This window comes from Mustela nivalis (genome assembly GCF_964662115.1).
Source record: "Mustela nivalis genome assembly, contig: HAP1_SCAFFOLD_688, whole genome shotgun sequence".
Taxonomy (NCBI): Eukaryota; Metazoa; Chordata; class Mammalia; order Carnivora; family Mustelidae; genus Mustela; species Mustela nivalis.
In genome coordinates this window covers 301,158-321,080 of record NW_028135975.1, presented here as the reverse complement: position 1 = coordinate 321,080, position 19,923 = coordinate 301,158, and the positions used below count along the sequence as shown (strand labels likewise).

The following is a 19,923-nucleotide window of genomic DNA, read 5'->3' as shown; positions in this document are numbered from 1 at the left end:
TAGATCGCTTCCTCCACTCTCTTCCTCTCCCGCGCTGGTCCTGATGCCTGAGCCGGCGCATCTTAGCTGAACTCAGGCATCCACTCCACCTAGGCCACTAGAAACGCTGGGACGCCGCTGACAGGGCCGGGCCGCGGAAGAGGCCGGAACTCAGTTACAGGCCCCTGTTGCCCACCGGAACGTGAAGGGAAGGAACGCACCAGGCGGCGGAACGGAAAGAGAGAGCGGGGGACGTGTTTGGCAGAGGGACGGCCTGATCGTTTCTGCTCCCAGTTGCGTTTGTGTCTTGGCGGTGTTTCCGAGGGTCTCCGCGTTCCTACCTCTGCGCCCTCTCTCCCGCTTCCCTTTATGCTCTGGAGGCTCAGAGGCTGCGATTGTGCTACTCGGTGCTCCGCACGGAACGGTCAGGTACCGCATTGGGGCGCTGTTGGCCCTGCGGGTGTCAAGGCGACCTCCGGGGCGTTCAGTGGTCCTTCTCCGCTTCCTGGGGTGGATGTTCCAGCCCGCGGGATCTCAGAGGCCGTTGCTGTAAAGCTGAGGAACGGGAAATCCCAGACAGCTAAAATGACTTGCCCAAGGTCATAACGGGGTGAGAAACAGAGCTCGGGGTCCAAGGTTGGCTCCTGTCCCGAGCGCTCCGCCACGCCTCCCCCCATTCAGTCCGGGCTCCAGAAGCAAAGTTGTCTCACCCACTCCTTTTTTCTTTTTTTTTTTTTTTTAACTTCCCGAGACTATAACGGTCTCATTCCTGCCTCCATTTTTTCTTTGATTCGTCATTTAAAGTACTCACACTGCACCGATACTGGCGTTAAACCCCGAAGTTCTGCCACCACGAAGCTTGTTCACCAAGCATGCAATTCCAGTTTGGCGGAGTGAAGCTGAGATGGTGTGGGCAGCACAGAATGCTTTATTAATCCCAGTCGTGTTCCAGAAGTTGTATAAAAGGAGTATTACAGAGCATCCCTTTGTTTTTTAATCCAACTTTTCATTGTTGCATTCATGTGAATAGCATGAGCTGAGTACTATTCCATCAGATGGATCTATCATGATATGTGAAGAGATTTAGCTACTTTAATATTGGCTTGCAATATATATAGTTTCTGAAATAAATTGGCATCTAAAAATCCAGTGAACTATAACCGCCACTCTTTTTTTCCCCAACCCTCTCCTTTACCCATTACATAAATATATATATAAAATACATATTTAACTTAATATGTTCTGAGTTAGTATTGTGCTTAATTTATACTTTAATATATTACTTTAATGTGTTGTTCTGAGTTACTATTGTGCTTCAACAAGTATCCATTACCTTCAACTTTTGACATTTTAAAGTTTATATAAAACCAATACTGGGGCGCCTGGGTGACTCAGTTGTTAGGTGTCTGCCTTCAGGTCCTGATCTGAGTGTCCTGGGATCCAGCCCTTCATCGGGCTCCTTGCTTGGTGTGAAGCCTGCTTCTCCCTCTCCCAGTACTCCCGACTGTGTTCCGTCTCTTGCTGTATCTTTCTGTCAAATAAATCAAGAAAATCTTCAAAACAAAAAAGCTTTACCTAGGGCACTGGGTGGCTCTGTGGATTGAGCATGTGACTCTTGATCTTGACTCTCAGGGTCCTGAGTTTGAGCCCCAGGCTGGGTATGGTGCCTCCTTTAAAAAAGCCAAATATTTAAAAATTATTGATTTTTGTCAGAAATGGATTTTTTGAATGACAAAAAAAGTTTTTTCTGGAAAAGAATCACTTTACTTTCCACTAAACTAACGGCATAATAGGTAATGCCTTTTTTTTTTCTCTTGTTTTTCATTTTCTTTGTTAGAACCAAGTCCGTGGGTCCTGAGTTGGAAGCAGCAGCATCTGCTGTTGCAGATTTTCTCCGTTTTGATAAGCAGACAACCAAGCTGCTCAGGCAACTGCAGCAGCATGAGGAGTTCTCAAAGGCACAGAAAGATGGAGAAAGAACTGAAGTTAGGTTAGTGAATCAAATAGTTCTGTCGAATCAAATAGTTCATCTCATTATTTTATGCCAGGTTTGAAGTTGATAGTACTACTTCAGATGTCTGATACTGTTTCATAAGTGACACTTTTTTTTTAATAGTGTCACATCACACATTACCAACACAATCTATTTTCAAAATAGATTCTTTTCCTGTGACTGGTGAATAAGGTGCACAGTATATCAATTTATACATTAAATATTTCTCATAGGTGGAATATTAGTAATTTTTTTTTTAACTGACATGTTAAGTAAGATTGCAGTCTTTCAAAGATCAATGGAATGGTTAAAATTTTTCTTTTGCGAAGTTACACGATTTCTTGTCCCTGAAAAAGAAATGATAAATTCAGTACTGTGATTAAAAACAAGTGTAAGAATAACATGGTTTCTCTGAGAATATTAATTTTTTCCTGTTAAATACTTTGCTGGTCTTATGTACAGTATGATCATCTTCAGGCCTGTTTCCTTCACCTTTACTCTTATCCTTATGTTTTAGCTGACACCACCTCACTCTGCCTCTCATCTCATTATTTTATGCCAGGTTTGAAGTTGATATACTACTTCAGATGTCTGATACTGTTTCATAAGTGACACTTTTTTTTAATAGTGTCACATCAAAGTGACACTTTTATGTTTTAAATGAACATTTCTGAAGAATACCTTCAAAAGTTGTATTTCAAAAAGAAATATAAATCTTAGTGGTCTGTGGGATGTGAATTAACATGTGACATAAAATCTTTCATTTAAACATAATGCTTTGTGCTGTTATAGTGCATGGAAGTGAAATATGAATTAAATAATAGGAATCTCGTGTATAAGAAAGTTTATTACTGTCCTGTAGCTACAGTTTCTAATACACTTGACCTTTTTCTTATTTCAGCGTCAGTAATGTAATACCAGATATGAAAGTTGCCAAATCTGCCACAGGTAGAGTTAGTACAAGACCAGTGCATCAAATTCATTTTGATGAAGGAACTGACAGTTTCATGGGACAGAAGACTGATGATCTTAAGAAAAGGTACTCAGGCTTTGCAGTCTGTTTGGTTTTGTTAGTTTTATTTGTTTCTCTGTAGATTTACTTTATTCTGTGCATGTTACTGATGATAGGTATTTGAGCATTATGGATGCATTTATATCTCTCTTCTCACCCTGCATGTACCATTTCCTATAGAGGAAACGGATGGTCTAGGTTAAGTAGTCTTGTGGTTTTGTTAGTTTTATTTGTTTCTCTGTAGATTTACTTTATTCTGTGCATGTTACTGATGATAGGTATTTGAGCATTATGGATGCATTTATATCTCTCTTCTCACCCTGCATGTACCATTTCCTATAGAGGAAACGGATGTTCTAGGTTAAGTAGTCTTGTGCTTTTCTATACCATTAATCACATTGGGCCCTGCCTCCTATTTATCCATGATGAGTGGAGGTCTCCTGATTTTAGGTAAGTGGAACTGATTGAATTCTGAACAAATGAGCACTTGTGAGAAGCATTATTTTTCATTCTGATATGTACATAACAGTATATTTAACTTTTCTATCTCTATGTAATTATCATTATTCATACCCTAGAGAAATAATCCACCATAAAAAAAAAAAAAAGAAAGAATGAAAGATCCATTATAATACCTTAAGGTGGTAGATTATTTGTGGCAATTTGAATTTGGTGATTTGCAGACTTAAAGATGCTAAGCCATGCCTTATGTAATTATTTTATAATAAAAAGCTGTCTGTATTTACAGAAAGTTTCTGTTTTCTCTCCTTCAAGCCCATGAAGTAATATTTGGGGAGGGGAAACCAGATATTTAGTATGCTCTAACAAAAACTAACTGATCTTGATAGAAGGGGGAGCTTACAGTGAGTGTTTTTGACATGTTATGTATTCTTTGGATTTTCTTTTAAGTATAATCCCAGCAAGTTAATCAGAAGTTAAACTACTGATTTGTATAGGATGATTGTAAAAGATAGTCAGCTGTTAACAAATCAAGTTCAAGAAGTTACGATTTAGAGAATGATTTTATGCCTATGACATGTTGGATAGAGTATAATGTATACTTGGAGTTTTACTTAAGATTCCTCAAAATATTTAATTTCAGGGGTGCCTGGCTGGCTCAGTCAGTAGAGTATGCAACTCTTAATTTCTGGGGGTTGTGAGTTCAAGCCCTGTGGTGGGCATAGAGCTTACTTTAAAAAAAAAAGAAAAAAAAATATATATATAATTTCAGTCTTGTTTGAATCAGTCATCTTTGAAGTGATTCCACAAAACTACATCAGAATGCTATATCATAGTTTGATTCTTGGTGATATTAGTCATCATTAAAAATTAGAAGGTGGCAGGGCACCTGGGTGGCTCAGTTGGTTAAGTGTCTGACTTTTGATTTCAGCTCAGGTCATGATCTCCGGGATGTGAGATGAGCCTGCTTAGGATTCTTTCACTCCTTCTCCCTCTCTCTTCTTCCTCCTTCCAGCCCCCCACCCCTGCCCCCGCCAACACATGTGTGTGTCTGTCAAAAAAAAATTCTTAGAAAGTGGTAAGGGAGAAGCTAAAAAGTAGGACAGTTGTTTATGTGCATATAATGACTGTGTTAAACTGACTGAAGGACTCTAGAGTAAGGGAGAGGAGTGATGGGATACCAGATTTTTACCCTGCTCTGTCATGGGACAGCCTGAGACAATCCGGGACTAGGTAGTTACCACAGATACACCTTGGGTTAATTCCTTCAGGAAGAGACATCTGAGAGGGGTGAGGCACAGAACACTGGCTTTGGAGTCATTCTGGCCTGTCTCACAATCTTGGCATTATGCCAATGACTAATTCTGGGACTGGGGCAACTTTTATAGCCTTGTCATTCCATGTCCCCTTCTATAAAATGCTGAAACTGAAGCCTGACTTAAATGGCTTTCTTGAAAAATAGGAAAGGAGTGTGCCAACTATATATAGTAGATGCACAGCAAATGTCTGTTCCCTTCCCTTCCTCTTTAGTACATTCTAAAATTCCATACTTTACCAAGTCATTCCCTGTTTGCTGTGAGTTACCTTAATCCATCAGCCTGTTAACCTGATGCAAAGTGAGGGCGTGCAGGTGGGGAGAGGGACCCAAAAGCACTGAAAATAGTTGGGGAGCGTAAATACCTCTGTTTAAGAATACTTGGGGATCTGTTAAAGGAAAACTTAAGTGATTTGAGATTACTTTATCTAATTTCAATATGGTAGTTGAATTTTTTCAGTTAATGTGATTTCATAAAAAAAATTTGATTCAGAAAAGAATTTTAAAAATTTTAAAGATTTTATTTATTTTATTTATTATTTGAGATACAGAAGCAGGCTCCTCACTGAGCAGGGAGCCCAATGTGGGGGGACTCAATCCCAGGACCCCGAGATCATGACCTGAGCCAAAGGCAGACAGTTAACTGACTGAGCCAACCAGGTGCCCCAAGAATTCAAAATTATATTAAAACTGATTATCCAGTTTTGAACTGGTTTTTAATCTCCCAGTAAATTTATTCAAGTATGAATGTGAATTGATGAATAAAGCAGTTGATTAAAATATACAAGGAAAAGTTACCTATTAACTCTCTGACATTAATTTTAATAGTTAATTTTAAATGTTAGGTAAAGTTAATCATTATGTTAAAATTACAGAGTGATTGCTTTATAAGTGGGAATGTTTTGATTTATCTGTGCCATCTTTTATAATTATAGTTTGTAATTAAACATGCAGTATTTTCTGCCCTTAAACTAAGACAACTGTTGACTTTAACAACTTTTAATTTAGCATATTTTAATAGCTTTCCCGCTGAGCAGGGAGCCTGCTGCAGAGCTCATTCTGGACCCTGGATTCATGACCTAAGCCACCCAGGCACCCCAGTGGAATTACTTTTAATTTCTACATTGAGTATTTCATATAAAATAGTTTTCTTAAGGGAGCCTGGGTGGCTCAATCATTGAGCATCTGCTTTGGCTCAGATCATGATCCCAGGGTTCTGGGATTGAGCCCCACATTGGGCACCCTGCTTGGTGGGAAGGGAAGCCTGCTTCTCTCTCTCCCACTCCCCCTGCTTCTGTTCCCTCTCTCGCTGTGTCTCTCTCTCTCTGTCAAATAAATAAATAAAATCTTTACAAATGTTAATAATAGAATAGTTTTCTCAATTTTTTGTTGACCATTGTAAAAATATTAAGTTAAATTGTTTTTTCTTTTTCAGTCTTAGGAAAAATATGCTCAAAAGGAAGAGACTTAATATTTTTGACCTTAAGGCAGTTACCGAAGAGGCACCTGAAACAGGTTTGTTAAGAACATGATTTCTCAGGTGTAGAAACATTCCATCTTTAAAAAAAAAGTCCTTAATGTTTTGATTGCTCAATGTGAGGTATTTTAATAATCTGTCCTGTCGTTGGCCTGGATCCTGCTTATGAATGTAATTGTTGCCATTGCTAGTCTTGGCCAGATTCCTGCCTTGAAATGCTGCATTCTGTGAGACAGTGGGAGGTATTTACTACCACCTTCTTAAATCCAGAGCTAGCAGTTGGCTACTGATTTGGGTTAGAACATTAACTGTCACCCTCTATTTGCAACTATGTTATTACAAAAGATAAACTGGTTTCTGCCCTGAGGCAGCTTGCTATCTAGAAGAGGAGATGGGGGCGTAGATGGGGACCCTGGGTGGTTCAGTCATTGAGCCTCTGCCTTAGTCTCAAATAAATAAATACAATATTAAAAAGAAAAAAAAGGGAGATGTATTTGTAGAACTTAATGATTTGACTTAGTGATTGTTTAGGAGCTGGGAAGAAGAGCAGTCAGGAAATATATTTAGCAGATTTGTGGTGGTCGTGTTTTTTTTTTTAAAACACGCCATCCTTGTTCCATGTACTTATCCCTTTGGGTAAGAGGTCAAATCTTTCATAATCACCATATAAGTCTAATTAAAAGAGATCTAAGAGTGTCCTCTTGCTTGATATTAAGTGTGGTTTACTGATAAATTCAGATAAACAGGAAGCTCAATACAAACGGTCTTCAGCTTACAAGTGGCTTTCATTTCCAAAGATTATAAGTTAGCTTTTGGGCTTGATAATTTTGTAATTGATATTTAAGTTCCGTGGCCTGCCTCCAATGGCTCATTTAATCTATTATAGTTACTTATATAAACATCTGATTTTTCCCACTATTCAGTAAATTGCTAGATATAGGGGCTGGGTTTCACTGATTTTTCTATACCCAGCAACACCTAGCCAGTGGCTGATGAATTGTAGGAATTAACTACCTTAAATCATAAATGCTTAAAAAAATGTTTTTTAAATAAATGCTTTTTTTGAACAAATTGAGCTATGAAATATCAATCCATAGAGGCAAGGAGTTAATTCAATCAGTGTTTGTTCTTTTTAAGCTAAAGGAGAAACTGAGAGAACTACTTGCCTGCACTTAATGCGAAAATTGCTTTCTGTCTTATATGATGGACAGGAAGTACAAGGGGTATCTGGCTGGCTTAGATCTCAGAGCATGTAACTGGATCTTGGGGTTGTGGGTTTAAGGCCCATATTGGTTGCTGAGATTATCTTAATAAAAAGGGGGGGGCACCTGGTTGGCTCATTGGGTTAAGCTTCTGCCTTCCGCTCAGGCCATGATCTCAGGGTCCTGGGATTAAGCCCCATTTCGGGGCTCTCCGCTCAGCGGGGAGCCTGCTTCCCTCTCTCTCTGCCTGCTTCTCTGCCTACTTGTGATCTCTGTCAAATAAATAAATAAAATCTTTTAAAAAAAGGGGGGGGAATACAAAATGCACATACACGCACACACATACACACACACACACTCACTTAGAGGATTCTAACAAGCTACTTGAAAAAAGCACAATAAAATGTGTGGTCCTGGAGAATAGATCACCTCTTCCCTGTTGATGTGGCAGCTGTTACACTTGCATCAAAAAGGACATTTATTAGGAAAAAAATATACTATTGAAAAAAGACAAGTCTCTTCAATAAATGGTGATGGGAAAATTGGACAGCTATATATAGAAGAATGAAACTCGACCATTCTCTTACACTGTACACAAAGATAAACTTGAAATGAATAAAAGACCTCAGCGTGGTCTACATGGTTTATGTGGTCAACGTGGATTAGAATCCTAGAGGAGAACACAGGCAGTAACTTCTTCAATATCAGCCACAACAACTTCTTTGAAGATATGTCTCCAAAGGCAAAGGAAACAAAAGGGAAAATAAACTTTTGGGACTTTATCAAGATCAAAAGCTTCTGCACAGCAAAGGAAACAGTCAACAAAATAAAGAGGCAACCTATGGAATGGGAGAAGATATTTGCAAATGACAGTACAGACAAAAGGTTGATATCCAGGATCTATAAAGAACTCCTCAAACTCAACACACACAAAACAATCATATAAAAAAAATGGGCAGAAGATATGAACAGACACTTCTCCAATGAAGACATACAAATGGCTATCAGACACATGTAAAATGTTCATCATCACTAGCTATCAGGGAGATTCAAATTAAAACCACATTGAGATACCACCTTACACCAGTTTGAATGGCCAAAATTAGCAATACAGGAAACAACATTTGTTGGGATAGGATGTGGAGCGAGGGGAACCCTCTTGCACTTAGTGGGAATGCAAGTTGGTGCAGCCTCTTTGGAGAACGGTGTGGAGATTCCTCAAGAAATTAAAAATAGAGCTTCCCTATGACCCTGCAATTGCACTCCTGGGTATTTACCCCAAAGATACAGATGTAGTGAAAAGAAGGGCCATCTGTACCCCAATGTTTATAGCAGCAGTGGCCATGGTCGCTAAACTGTGGAAAGAACCAAGATGCCCTTCTACAGACAAATGGATAAGGAAGATGTGGTCCATATACACTATGGAGTATGCCTCCATCAGAAAGGATGAATACCCAACTTTTGTGTCAACATGAACAGGACTGGAAGAGATTATGCTGAGTGAAATAAGTCAAGCAGACAGTCAATTACCATATGGTTTCACTTATTTGTGTAGCATAACAAATAACATGGAGGACATAGGGAGATAGAGAGGAGAAGGGACTTGAGGGAAATTGAAAGGGGAGATGAACCATGAGAGACTATGGACTCTGGAAAACAATCTGAGGATTTTGAAGGGGCCGTGGGTGGGAGGTTGGGGGAACCAGGTGGTGGCTAGTATGGAGGGCATGTATTGCATGGAGCACTGGGTGTGGTACACAAACTATTCTGTTACGCTGAAAAGAAATTTTTAAAAAGGGCATTTATTGTCAGGGCAGCTGCGGTTGTCCACCTAATGAACAGCCAGCAGAGGCACTTGGATTCTTGAAGGAGCCAGCTTGCTATTTAAAATCAGAAATCTTGTTTCTTAAACCTGAAATTAGCTGGCAAAGAAGCACTGAAGTTTTATGTATTCTATAAAAAATATAAAATGATTGTACTCTCATAAGGTAAATTTATTAACATTTACCCTAGGGGGCGCCTGGGAGTTCAGTTGGTTAAGCATCCCACTCTTGGTTTCAGCTCAGGTCATGATTTCAAGGTGGGATGGAGCCTGATGTGTCCCAAGTTGCAGGGGGTTTGCTTGTCTCTCTCCCTCTGTTCCTGCCCCTGTTCTCTCTCTCTCTAGATTAAGTAAGAATAAGTAAGTAAAATTTTTTAAAAATTCAATGAAGGTACTGTTTTAATAAGTTATACTTGATCGAGTCTAAAGAATGTCTTTTGTTCCCAGTTAAGTATAATATCAACCGTGTACAAACTTCAATTCGGTTTTTATTCACGGCTGTCTCTCTCCCACTTAAAGTAATGCTGATGTATAGTTGGCATTCAGTAATTATTGACAGAATGAATGAGTTCTTTTGTCCCATGATTCCCACATTTTGCTTCCCTCCAGGTTCGTTCCACTGCTGCAAAGGATGTAGTCATAGACCTTTCTACTTACCCTGAAGTAATTTAGAACTGAGAGGTAATATAGCGTAATGGAAGGAATTTTGGTATTTGATAGATGTGGATTATTCAAATTCAGATTCTGTCATACTAACTTCTCTGAGTTTCCCGTTCTCCATCTATAAAATAGGGCTAATGCCTACCTCGCAAGGATTAAATGAAGTAATGTAATTCAAGTGTCAGGCACAGTGCCAAAACCACAGTTGACATTCAGGACATAGTTGCAGCCGTTAGCAATGACAGTGATGATGGTGGTGATGATTGTCATCACCGAAAAGACATGGGCTGATCATTGCCTATTGAATAAATCTATAAAATGTGACTGATAATTATTTTGCTGTTATGATTATTTTTTTTTTAAGATTTTATTTATTTATTTGACAGAGAGAGATCACAAGTAGGCAGAGAGGCAGGCAGAGTGAGAGGGTGGAAGCAGACTCCCTGCCACGCAGAGAGCCCGATGCGGTGCTCGATCCCAGGACCCTGGGATCATGACCTGAGCAGAAGGCAGCGGCTTAACCCACTGAGCCACCCAGGCGCCCCTGTTAATGATTATTCTGTAAATGTGGCTAATTAAGCATAGGTGTGGTTTGTCCATGAACTGTCACATACAAGTCTGTGTGTAGACATAGTTTTGTTTTGGGTAAATATCTAGTAGTGAAATTGTATGCTAAGTGTATTTTTAACTTTTTAAGAAACTGCCAAACTATTTTTCAGAGAGGTTGTACCATTTTACATTCCCACCAGCAGTGACTGGTGGAAATAGGATTCATTCTTGAAAGATGTCTTCAATTTCCAAAGCAAATAAATAATTGAAATGTTATATGATGGTGGTCATAAGCTAACCTTATATGAACTTACTCATTGAGTTGGTTGTGAGGATGAGATGAACTAATGCATAAAAAGCATTAGCAGAGTCAGTGCTCCTCATCCTTTAGTAGTTTCATTATTATGTTAATTTAATTTCTTTGGTCATTAATAGTAGTATATTGTGACTTATCTTGACAGACTAAAAATAAAGATAAAGAGGCTAGACTTTAAATATTAAAGTCACATGTTATGTAAAAAATACATTCATGGGAGACCTTGGTGGCTCAGTCATTTAAGCATCCAACTCTTGATTTTGGCGTAGGGCCGTGAGATCCAGCCCTGGTTGGCAGGCTCTGTGCTCAGGGATAGCTTAAGATTCTCTTCCTACCCACTTCCTTCTCTTGCACACGTGGTCTCTCCCTCTCTTTCTCTGTCAAATAAATAAATATTTTTTTTCCAAAGATTTTATTTATTTATTTGACGGTGACAGACACAGTGAGAGAGGGAACACAAGCAGGGGGAATGGGAGAGGGAGAAGCAGGCTCCCCTCTGAGCAGAGAGCCCAATGTAGGGCTTGATCTCAGAATCCTGGGATCATGACCTGAGCTGAAGGCAGATGCTTAACCAACTGAGCCACCCAGGGACCTCTAAAATAAATAAATAGATCTTAAAAAAAAAAATTACTCACATTCATGAAAACATTCTTAAAGAAAATACACATTCCTTTTTCTTTCCAGTAGAGGGGATGGTGAGATTTTAGGGCTTGCTTGCCCAGCAGTATAGTAAATGCTAAGGCTTGCAGGAATTGTCACTGTAGGATTTTTGTCATCTTCCTTTAGCTTTAGCTCTCAGTGAGTGACCTTTCATTATATACTGTTTATTTTAATCCTCAGGGCCTGAAATGTATTACTAATTTAGAGTTGATTATATCATTTTAAAAAATAAAGATATATACATTGACTTGTGATTATTTGGAAATGTTATTATAGAGACAGCACCTTCACCTTGGGACATGGAATTTGCGAAGCAGTTGGCCATGGTAAATGGACAGCCCCTTCAGAACGGTTTTGCAGAGATGATCCAGTGGACCAAAGAGGGGAAGCTGTGGGAGTTTCCAATTGACAATGAAGCCGGTAAGTTAATTTCAGAGGTTTATAAAATTCCGTATGGAGATTAAGTCTGGTTGGTGTTCAGTCATAGAGTCTAGATATTTACATGAATTTCAAAACTGTATAAATATTTCTGTGGTGTCTGAAAAGAAATTTGACAGTGTTTTTTTTTTTTTAAGTTAGAATTTCTCTTAATTCTGGTCTTTTTTTTTTTTAAGATTTTATTTATTTATTTGACAGATAGATATCACAAGTAGGCAGAGTGACAGGCAGAGAGAGAGGAGGAAGCAGGCTCCCTGCCAAGCAGAGAGCCTGATGTGGGGCTCGATCCCAGGACCCTGGGATCATGACCTGCACCAAAGGCAGACAGTTAATCGACTGAGCCACCCAGGCACCCTTAAACGTACAACTCTTCATCTCAGCTCAGGTCTTAAGCCCTGTGTTGGACTCTGAGCTGGGCGTGGAGTCTGCTTTAAAAAAATAATAGAAATTTTAAAAGCAGTAGAAATGTATCATGAATTTCTTTTCTTTTCTTTCTTTCTTTTTTTTTTTTTGTTAAGATTTTATTTATTTGACAGAGACACAGGGAGAGAGGGAGCATAAGCAGGGGGAGTGGGAGAGGGAGAAGCAGGTTTCCTGCCGAGCAGGGAGTCCGCTGCAGGGCTCGAACCCAGGACCCTGGGATCATGACCTGAGCCAAAGGCAGATTCTCATTGACCTAGCCATCCAGGTGCCCCATGTCATGAATTTCTATGTGACATGAAGGTGTTGATTACAAATGATGACAGTTTCCTAACTGCTGAACAGGAGATTACCTGGAAAATCTTCTGATACATTAAATCTTGTGTATGAGATGATATTTTGGTTTTAGAGAACATTACAACTCTTAAGTTTTATGCTGGTTATCTTTTACTCATAAAATTATTGCACTAATGAGATGTAAGGTTCTTGTGCTTAAATGCTACTCAAAGCAAAAATGTTAGAAGACTTCAAGACTTTTTGGAACTCTAGGTTCTTCGAACTGCTAGATGCTATGTTATCTACTTTCCTGAAGATTATTCTCTAGATATTACTTCTTCGTCACTCAAAAGGAAAACAGTATTACTATGCAATTTATTTCTTATGCTTTTTTTTTTTTTAGGTGTATCTTCAATTAGAAGAGATTCACTTTTGGTTTTCAGAGTCCATAGTCTCTGAAAAACAATCTGAGGGGTTTGACGTGGCAGGAGGGAGTGGGAGGTTGGGGGAACCAGGTGGTGGGTATTAGAGAGGGCACGGATTGCATGGAGCACTGGGTGTGGTGCAAAAATAATGAATACTGTTATGCTGAAAATGAATAAAAAATAGATTTAAAAAAAAAAAGATTCACTTTTATGATACCGTTAGCTAGGAATTGTAAACATCGCGGTAAGTCTTAGGAAAATGTAGTCCATATTTTAACCTTTGTAGTAGTATGCTGTCATTGTAACATTTTATTTTTTTATAATCTTTCATTTGTTTGGATTAATAATTGGAATGGAAGCTTAAGTTTCAGAAATATTTTGTCATATCCTCATAAATTATTACTTTGTGTAGGAAAACTTTTTGAAGAATGATAAAACCTTTAAGAAATTCTGAATATTTTGTGGATCTGTATGGTATATGCAGTCATAAAGGATGCTATGTTGTTGTGTTTCACCTGGTGTATATAAAATGTATATTTCTCAAGGTATTATTCTTTCCAGGGGCACCTGGGTGACTCAGTCGGTAAAACATCTGCCTTCAGCTCAGGTCATGATCCCAGGGTCCTGGGATCGAGACCCACATCAGACTCCCTGATCAGCAGGGAGCCTGCTTCTCCCTCTGCCTCTGCCCCTGCTGCTCTCCCTGCTTGTAGTCGCTCACTCTTGCTCTTTCTCAAGTAGATAAATAAATAAAATCTTTTGAAAAAAAGTTAAAAAAAAAAGTATTATGCTTCCCATACTCTGTTAGGTATCAGGGAAGGGTGACAAAAAAGCCCAAGGACTTTTCAGTTGTGCAAACCAGAGTACAGATCTAGCTATCTCAGTGATTAGGCATTTGCCTTTGAGAAAACAACCTCCTGAGGTTAAAAAACCAGATCAGTTTTCTCATCTGGAAAATTAAATGTACCTCATTGGAAGAATGTAAGAACTAAGGCAGAGTTATTTGAGTTGCTCAGCACAGTTCTTATTGTATAATACATGTAAATAAATGTTAGTTCATGTCCCCTCTGTATGAACACAGAATTTTAAAAGAAAGAAATAAGCAGAATGCAGTATGTGGTATTAAGGGAAGATTTCCTTATTTGATGAAACGTGGGTGTTCTGAGTCATCATAATTAAAAATATGGTTCTAAAACATAATATTGAGGTAGAATAACGTGACTTTTTTCTTTTAAGATTTTATTTATTTATTCATGAGAGAGAGAGAGAGAGCGATCGCGCATGTATGGAGTGAGGGGTAGAAGGAAAAGCAGATTATCTTCTGAGCAGGGAGCCTGATTCAGGGCTTGATCCCAGGATTCTGGGATCATGACCAGAGTGGAAGGCAGACTCTTAACCAACTGAGCTACCCAGGTGCCCGAACATGTGACTTTATTTAGGTGAGACAGTGGTTAGGGGTTCAAGTTTTGAGTGAGTTGTATGCTTAATCTCCCTAAGCCTTACTTCCCCTGTCTATAAAATGATGGGAATAAAAATAAAATGTATTCTTCTGAATTCAGGTGATTCTTCCGAAAATCAAGTGAGGTTATATAAGTAAAGCATCATCAACCATCATCATCTCTGTTCCTACAACAATATTATTAGAGGGTTTTACTGTACTGCAAGGATCTTAAATCTTAAACTGTTAGTGAGGATTTTCTTGGAACCACCAAATAGGATAACAGGAAAGTAAGGGTTAGTGTACATTGTCATCAAAAATAAAACACTTGGGGGCACCTGGGTGGCTCAGTGGGTTAAAGCCTCTGCCTTCGGCTCAGGTCATGATCCCGGGGTCCTGGGATCCAGCCCCTTGTCGGGCTCTCTGCTCAGCAGGGAGCCTGCTTCCTCCTCTCTCTCTGCCTGCCTCTCTGCCTACTTGTGATCTCTGTCAAATAAATAAATAAAATCTTCAAAAAAAAAAAAAAACAAAACAAAAAACCAAAACCGCTTCAGTTCATCAAAATCTTGAATGTCCAATCTCCAAAGAAATTTATCTTAAATTTGACCTGGGTTTTGAGCAAGTTTAATTTTTACAAAAAGAAAACAAAAACATGTTTTGGCCAGGCTAGGGAGATAAATGTGACAAGTTTCCATATATACCTGTACATATTATTGATGCTTCAGGATGGGAAAGGGAGGTATCTCATTTCCAGCTCCTTGAGGCAATTGTTATTGGAATGAAAAACGGGAAAAGAACTGTGGAAACTTTCTCACTTTGATCACTCCCCTCAGTATACAGTTTGGAACTTGAGAATACTTTAAGAGAGTGGCATTAGAATTTGAAGCCTCAACAGTTTAATAATATTCTTCTGTATTTCTTATTTTTAAATTTTAAGATTAATAAAATGTCATGCTGTCTCTACTAATAGTTAGCTTCATGAAGATTTATTTAGATGCTTTGAGGGAAAAGTGTTTTATTTTTAGGGGTGGGCCATGCCAGTTTCTGAACATAATACTGAAAATGACAAAATGACGTTTCCTGTGTTGACAGCTTTACTTTCCAGTGTTGTGTTTTTCATTTATATAAAAAATTGCAGCGTGTTGTTTTACCACATAAAACATATAAATTATTTTCCACTTTGAAGTAGCTTTTTTCCAGGTTGTTGTTATTTTTAAGAACTGTCCCTTCTGGGGACACCTGGGTGGCTCAGTGGGTTAAAGCCTCTGACTTCGGCTCAGGTCATGATCTTAGGGTCTTGGGATCGAGCCCCACATCAGGCTCTCTGCTCAGTGGGGAGCCTGCTTCCTCCCCTCTCTCTCTTGTCTCTCTGCCTACTTGTGGTCTCTCTGTCTGTCAAATAAATAAATAAAATCTTTTTTGTTTGTTTTTTTGTTTTTTAAAGATTTTATTTATTTGACAGAGACAGAGAGAGAGAGAGAGAGCACTCAAGCAGGGGAGCAGGAGGCAGAGGGAGAGGCAGACTCCCTGCTGAGCAGGGAGCCTAATGTGGGGCTCGACCCCAGGACCCAGAGATCGTGACCCGAGCCGAAGGCGGAAACTTAACTGACTGAGCCACCCAGGGGCCCCAAATAAATAAAATCTTAAAAAAACAAAAAAAAAAAAAACAAAAAAAAAAACAAAACTGTCCCTTCTGTTTCGTTTTGCCAGCATAGAGATTCGTAAGAGCAGTTAGATGGCATTATTCTGACTTCGATTTTGTAGTAGTTATTATATATTGGAGTGATGATAAAAGCATTTTTATTTTAGCCTTAACTTTGACTTTAAATTTAATCATGTTTTTACTAGTACACAGTTAACAGAGTCTTGCTCTTGAATATTCTTTAGCCATATATATGCCACCAAAAAAATGTTAAACTATAAGTTTGGAAATGTATCAGTTTGTGATACATAACATGCTACCACCAAAATTAGTAAAACAACAACTAACTTACAACTGCTCCTGAATTTATGGGTTTTCTGGCTAGTTCTGGCAGCTTAGCTGCGGGTAGTTCCCTCTCGAGCGGCCTGTCTCACATGTCTGGTTGTGGGTGCCGGCTCTTGTCAGGGGAGGTAGAGATAACCGCGTTATCTGTCACACATCATCTCAAAGACTAACTTGGACTTCTTCACACGACTGTAGTAGAGTTCATAACAGCAAGGAAGAGCAAGTATTGACGTGTAGGTACTTTTCAAGCCCGTGTTTGCACAGTGTTGAGTAATATCCCATTGACCAAAGCAGGTCACTTGCCACCCTGAATTCAAGGGTTTGAGAAACGATTCCATTCATGCAAAAAATGACAAAATGACATTGGGAAGGGGAATGTCTAGAAGCATGAGAGTGGTACGATATGTGGCCATTTATCTGTCTACCACCTTGATTTATTTTTTATTTACTTCAATTTTAATAAAAATAATGTATGGGGCACCTGGGTGACTCAGTGGGTTACGCCTCTCTGCCTTCGGCTCAGGTCATAATCTGGGGGTCCTCGGATCAAGCCCTGCGTTGGGCTTTCTGCTTAGTGGGGAGCCTGCTTCCCCCTCTCTCTCTGCCTGCCTCTTTGCCTGCTTGTGATCTCTGTGTGTCCAATAAATAAATAAAATCTTTAAAAATAAATAAATTAAAAATAAAAATAATGTATAGATCTTTAAGTATCCAAATAAAATTTTTAAAATCTCTTTCAGTAAATATAAACTAACTCTAAGTGAGTAGAAAGCTTTTAAGCCTTTTATTTTGAGATAATTGTAGATTCACATGCAACTGAAGAGATAATAAATATCCTAGATAGCCTCTACCCATTTTCTCCCAATAGTTAACTTCCTGCAAAACCAAACCGTAGTACAGCCAAGCAATTGGCATTGATAGAATTCTCCAGCCGTGTACAGATGTTAACCAGCTTTACAAGTATTCCTTTATACATGTGTATTTAGTTCTGTGCAATTTTATCACATGTGTAGACTCAGGAGACCACCACCACGGTCAAGATACATGGTTCCATCATCTCAGAGCCCTCTGAGAGCCCTTCTAAGCCACACCTGCTTACGTTCCACTGCCTCCCCTTCTTAATCCTGGATCCCTGGCAATCACTAAATTTGTTCACTATTTTTGTAATTTTGTCATAAGAAGTATATACAAATAGAATCATAGAGTGTGTAACCTTTGGGAATTAACTGTTTTTCATTCAGCCTGATTAATTACCTGGAAATTTAGCCAATTGTACTATGTATCAGTATGTTTGTGCCTATTTTTGTTGTTTGGTTGGTTGAGGGTTTTTGTTTGTTTTTTGAGTCCATGATTTGAATGTGCCCTATAGTTTGTTTAACCATTCACCTGGTAAAAGACATCTGGGTTGTTACCAGTTTGGGGCTATTATGAATAAAGGTACTATAAATATTTTTTGTACAGAGTTTTATATGAATATAGATTTCTATTTCCTTGGAGTAAATACCCAGGAGTGAAATTGTTTCATCATATGGTAGCTGCATGTTTAGTTTTTCTTTTCTTTTTTATTTTCTTAACTTTTTTTATTTATAATATCTACATCCAACATGGGGCTCAAACTCACAACCCCAAGATCAAGATCACATGCTCTACCAACTGAGCCAGCGGGGCGCCCTACATGTTTAGCTCTGTGTGGTTTTTTTTTTTTTTTTTTTTTGCTTTTTGAAGATTTTACTTATTTGTTCATTTGAGAGAGAGAGAAAGAAAGTGAGAGTGCAGCATGAGCCAGGGGAAGGACAGGAAGAGAGAAAGGGAGGAGACTCCCTGCCCAGGGTTTGGGAGGAGCCTGACACACTGCTTCATCCCAGGGCCCTGAGAAGACCTGAGCTGAAGTCAGACTCTTAGACTCTTAACCAACTGAGCCACCCAGGGATCCCCTGCGTGTTTAATTTTTTTTTTTTTTAAAGAAGCTTCCAAACTGTTTCCTAGAGTGGCTGTGCCATTTTATATTCTCACCAGCAATATGTGAACCATCAGGCTTCTCATTCTCACCAGCATTTGATGTTGTGGCTGTTTTTCTTTTAGATATGTTTACATTCTGATAGATGTGTATTGATAGCTCATTGTGGTTTTAATCTGCATTTCCCTAATGGGTCCAGAGGTTGACCACATTTTTCTTGTGTGTGTGTTTGCCATTTATTTATCTTTTTTTCAGTGAAATGTCTGTTCTTTTTTGCCCATTCTCTAATTGGATTGTTTGGTTTTCTTACTATAGAGCTTTGGGAGGTTGTTGTTGTTTATATTTAATACATTCTAGACCTTTTAAATCTTTCGTTGCATTGAGGCACCTGGGTGGCTCAGTCGGTTAAGCATCCGACTTTTGATTGCAGCTCAGGTCATGATCTCAGGGTTGTGAGATCAAGCCGCTAAAGGAGGGATCAGGGATCCACTGTTAAAACTTCATTTAACCTTAACTACCTCTTGAAAGGTCCTGTCTCTAAATATAGTCACATCGGGGATTAGGACCTCAACCTATCAATTTTGAGGAGATAGGATTCAGTCCATAACAGGGTCTATTTCTGGGCCGTCCCTTTTGTCCCATCAATCTGTGTGTCTGTCCCAATACCACACTTTTGATTATTGTAGCTATTTCAGTAAATCTTGGCATTATTGCTCCCATTTTATTCTTCTCTTTCAAGATCGTTAAACTATTCTCAAACTTATGCCTTTCCATATAAATTTTAGAATAAATTTGTTGGCAAAAATTTACTGAGATTTTGATAGGAACTAGTATTGGTTTTGTTGATTTTTCTCTATTTTTCTATTCTTATTGATGTTGGATGTTACCTTTATTATTTCCTTCCTTAGCTTGCTTTAGAATTATTTAGCTCTTTTGCTAGTTCTTTTTCCTCCCCCCTATATGTGCCATAACTTACATAAGACTTCAGCGGGTCTTCCCAACACCACCAACCCCCGCCCTGAGTTCCAGCTGGGGTCGAGCCTCTCTGGAGTCCTCCAGGAACCTGGACGAAGGGAAGCAACTCCGGGGGCCCGGGCTCCCTGTCCTCCAGGTCCTCCAGCTCCCGGGCGCGCAGGCCTGGGGTTCCACAGCCTGCACGGGGCCAAGTGCGCCGCCTAAGCCGCAGACTTCCGCTTCCCCGCGCCGGCCCCGCGCTGCCAGCCCCCAGCTGCAGGGGAGCTCCGAGCCCCGGGGGCCGCCGCCCTCTGCGTTCCCCCGCGGGTGGGCGGGGCGGAGGGCGGCCCCGCGGCGGACGTGGGTGTTAAGCGGCTGCCCCGGCTGCGGAGCCCGAGCAGCACGCGCGGCCAACTGTCCTGGCGGTGAGAGCAGCCCCACAACCGCCGCTCCGGGGGCGGCGGGAGGGAGCGGGGCGCGACCTTCCCGGGCAGCCCGCGCGCCGTCCACGCGCCCAGGTCATTAAGGACGTCTTGGGCCAGTGCTTGTGCCGTCCCCATACCCAGGTCGTTACGGGCGCCATGGAC

At 39.8% G+C, this 19,923-nt stretch overlaps 1 protein-coding gene, 1 long non-coding RNA gene and 1 pseudogene across 3 annotated transcripts in view; 2 read left to right on the top strand and 1 right to left on the bottom strand.

The window, feature by feature from the left end:
- Positions 1 to 132: 132 nt before the first annotated feature.
- LOC309857392 (small ribosomal subunit protein mS31-like) lies at positions 133 to 15,858 on the top strand. Its single transcript, XM_082750106.1, has 5 exons — positions 133 to 408; positions 2,874 to 3,011; positions 6,194 to 6,273; positions 11,721 to 11,864; positions 14,563 to 15,858. The coding sequence occupies exons 2-5, from the start codon at positions 2,896 to 2,898 to the stop codon at positions 14,598 to 14,600; spliced, it is 378 nt and encodes a 125-aa protein (XP_082606232.1). The 5' UTR covers positions 133 to 408; positions 2,874 to 2,895; the 3' UTR covers positions 14,601 to 15,858.
- On the bottom strand, positions 596 to 19,600 carry LOC309857396. The gene is made up of 3 exons (XR_014307683.1): positions 19,359 to 19,600; positions 2,238 to 2,319; positions 596 to 1,510 (listed from the first exon to the last, which is right to left on the bottom strand). It is a non-coding gene; the product is annotated as an uncharacterized lncRNA (long non-coding RNA).
- Positions 19,601 to 19,689: 89 nt separating this feature from the next.
- The window catches only part of LOC309857389 (mitochondrial ornithine transporter 1-like), a 182,981-nt pseudogene continuing 182,747 nt past the window's right edge, over positions 19,690 to 19,923 (top strand). Inside the window, exon 1 of the transcript XR_014316499.1 lies at positions 19,690 to 19,761. The product of XR_014316499.1 is annotated as a mitochondrial ornithine transporter 1-like (transcript). The remainder of the gene's footprint in view (positions 19,762 to 19,923) is intronic.